Source organism: Lactuca sativa, chromosome 7, assembly GCF_002870075.4.
Source record: "Lactuca sativa cultivar Salinas chromosome 7, Lsat_Salinas_v11, whole genome shotgun sequence".
Classification (NCBI taxonomy): Eukaryota; Viridiplantae; Streptophyta; class Magnoliopsida; order Asterales; family Asteraceae; genus Lactuca; species Lactuca sativa.
This window is the reverse complement of record NC_056629.2, coordinates 174,088,818-174,091,817: the sequence shown is the minus strand read 5'-3', so window position 1 is coordinate 174,091,817 and position 3,000 is coordinate 174,088,818. Positions and strand designations below refer to the sequence as shown.

General features: G+C 36.7%; 1 protein-coding gene across 1 annotated transcript; it reads left to right on the top strand.

Annotated features, from left to right (window-relative positions):
• The first annotated feature begins 1,119 nt into the window (after nt 1-1,119).
• On the top strand, nt 1,120-2,043 carry LOC111902879 (uncharacterized). Its single transcript, XM_023898689.1, has one exon. The coding sequence runs from the start codon at nt 1,120-1,122 to the stop codon at nt 2,041-2,043; it is 924 nt and encodes a 307-aa protein (XP_023754457.1).
• The last annotated feature ends 957 nt before the right edge of the window (nt 2,044-3,000 follow it).

Genomic DNA, 3,000 nt, shown 5'->3' with positions numbered 1-3,000 from the left:
AATAATAATAATAATAATAATAATAATAATAATAATTATTATTATTATTATTATTATTATTATTATACCAAAAGTGCTGGTTTTCAAGTTTTCTTCAAGTTAAAATAGATTACATGGACAGTTTGTGACTTTGCGATGATGCGGCAGTTTGGTTTAGTCAATTTCGATGAGCGGCAACTGACCGGTCAAAATCTAGATAAAAGGACAAAATCAAAGTTATATTCTTTAGGAAATAAGAATATAAAATAATAAAAACTTCAAGCAAAACCACTTAATCAATGAAATATTCACAGAAGAAAAAAAATGGAATTTATAAATTTTAATGTTCAGAAATGGTATAAATCCAATCATGTTTACTCGTTCTTGTGTTTTATGTACATGGCACATGAGGGCTTACGCAGCCTCAACATATCCATTGCAACATTATTAAGCTTAAATTGGACTGGATGTATTTTTTTTTTTCACCAGTGCACTCAATGGTAAATATTACAGATTGGGTGAAGGTGAACTGACTGAACTCCCGAATGCATCAACCATGCACTTTTAACGAAATAGAAACAATTAATATATGCATGCTTTAATTTGCTTAGAATAACTCGGAAGACTAGTAAACATTCATGTCTTGAACTACAATAATCAATACTTGATTATTAGCAACACACTTATCTTCTAATACGTAAATCCGTTGAAGATAAAAAGATGGAGAAGGAAGGATTACTTTTTTTAAATCTATCGACATTGTGTTGAAGACTGATTCAAAGTCAGTGAAATAAAGTGAAATAAGTGCTTCCGTGTGTGTCTTCATAACTGTTGAAGTCTTTCATATTTTCTGCTTTTACTTAAGTCTTTTCATGTTTCCAGCATTTACTTTTTCAGTTGTAAGTTCTGCTATATATTGCAGCCTTCTGTTCTTTGCTTTTCATTGAATAATACACGAGAGTTTTTCTGCATTTTGCATTGTTCATTTCTTTTGAACCAACATTGTGGTATCAGAGCTTTGGTTGCATTCCTAAGTCTCTCTGGTTTGTTTTGATGGCACAAAACCTCAACACCATTAGCATGTCTCACCCTCAAATTCCAATCTTTAAGGGAGACTCCTACGAGTTCTAAAGTACCAAAATGAAGACTTTGTTCAAGTCACAAGATTTGTGGGATCTTGTTGAAAATGGGTATGCAGAAGCAAGCACAGATGAGACACGTCAGAAAGAAAATCAAAAGAAAGATGCAAAAGCCTTGTTTTTCATCCAACAAGCTGTTGATGAAACAATCTTTCCCAGAATTGCTGCAGCAGTCACATCACAAGATGCCTGGAACATTCTCAAAACTGAATATCAAGGATCAACAAAGGTGATCACAGTTAAACTCTGGTCCCTAAGAAGGCAGTTCGAGACCTTAAACATGAAACCAAGTGAAACCGTTCAAGAGTATCTGGCAAAAGCATCTTCGATTGTGATTCAGATGCGTGCTTATGGAGATAAAATCTCTGATGAAGTTGTTGTTGCAAAAGTACTGAGGAGTCTACCTTCTAAATTCGACCATGTTGTGGCGGCTATTGAAGAGTCAAAGGATCTTGCAACATTTTCCTTTGATGAACTAATGGGCTCACTACAAGCACATGAAGCAAGAATCAACAGATCTCAGACTCAAGATGGAGAACGTGCATTTCAGATCCAAGGAGAACAAGGTAGATTTTCCTTTGGTCGAGGAAGAGGCAGAGCATCATCTCGTGGTCGTGGTCGAGGGAGATCACAAGGGTCACTAGTTCAATGTGATCATTGTAAGAAGTTTGGTCATAAAGAAGAAGATTGTTGGACAAAGCAAAACCAAGCAAAGTACACTGAAGAGGAATTTGAAGAGAAGGAAGATTACTTGTTCATGACCCACATTCATCCGGTTGATGTCACAAAGGAGACATGGTATATGGATAGTGCATGTTCTAATCATATAACCTGTGTATGTGACAAGTTCAAAAGCGTGAACACAACAGGAAAATCACGTGTTCGTCTCGGCAATGGCCAACCAGTTGCGATAGAAAGAATATGAGTTGTGACGGTTTGCATCGAAGGAAAGGATAAACTCATAAATGATGTTCATTTTGCACCAGTTCTGGCCCACAATCTGATAAGTGTAGGCCAGTTAATTGAAAATGGATTGAAGGTAGAATTTGAAAATAATGCTTTTGTGGTAAAGAAACAAGATGGTGAAGTTCTATTATACTCAAAAATGACTGGAAATAGGATGTTTCTAGTAGATTTTTCACGAAAAGAAGGATATATGATGATGAGTAGCAAGGATGATGAGTCAAGATTATGGCACTATCGATATGTCCATTTGTATGTAAAAGTTCTACAACTATTAACAAGCAAAAAAATGGTGAACGGGCTGCCAATCATAAAAGATTCCACCCATGTGTGTGAAGGGTGTGTCTTGGGTAAGCAAACACGAAGATCCATTCCGAAGGGGCAAGCAAGACGAGCAACAGAAAAATTGGAGATAGTATGTGCAGATATCTGTGGTCCAATGAGGACAGAATCACACTCAGGGAGTAAGTACTTCTTGCTTTTTATTGATGATTTCACTCGTCTGTGCTGGGTCTACTTCATCAAAGCGAAATCTGAAGCTTTTGAGTACTTCAAAAAATTTAAAGCCCTTGTCAGAAAACAAGGAAATGGTGTAATCAAGATTTTAGGAACTGATAGAGGCGGTGAATTCATGTCAAAGGAATTCACTACGTTTCGTGAAGAAGGAATAAGAAGAGAATTGACAGGTCCGTACACACCTGAGCAAAACGGAATCACAGAGAGGAAGAATAGGACTATTGTGGAGATGGCTCGATCAATGCTAAAAGCAAGTAAGTTGTCTGACTCATTTTGGGCAGAAGCTGCAGCTAGAGCTGTGTATCTCCTCAATCTATCACCCACCAAAGCAGTATGGAATAAAACACCTTTCGAAGCCTAGTATGAGTTCAAGCCCATTGTTGATCATTTGTGTGTTTTTGGT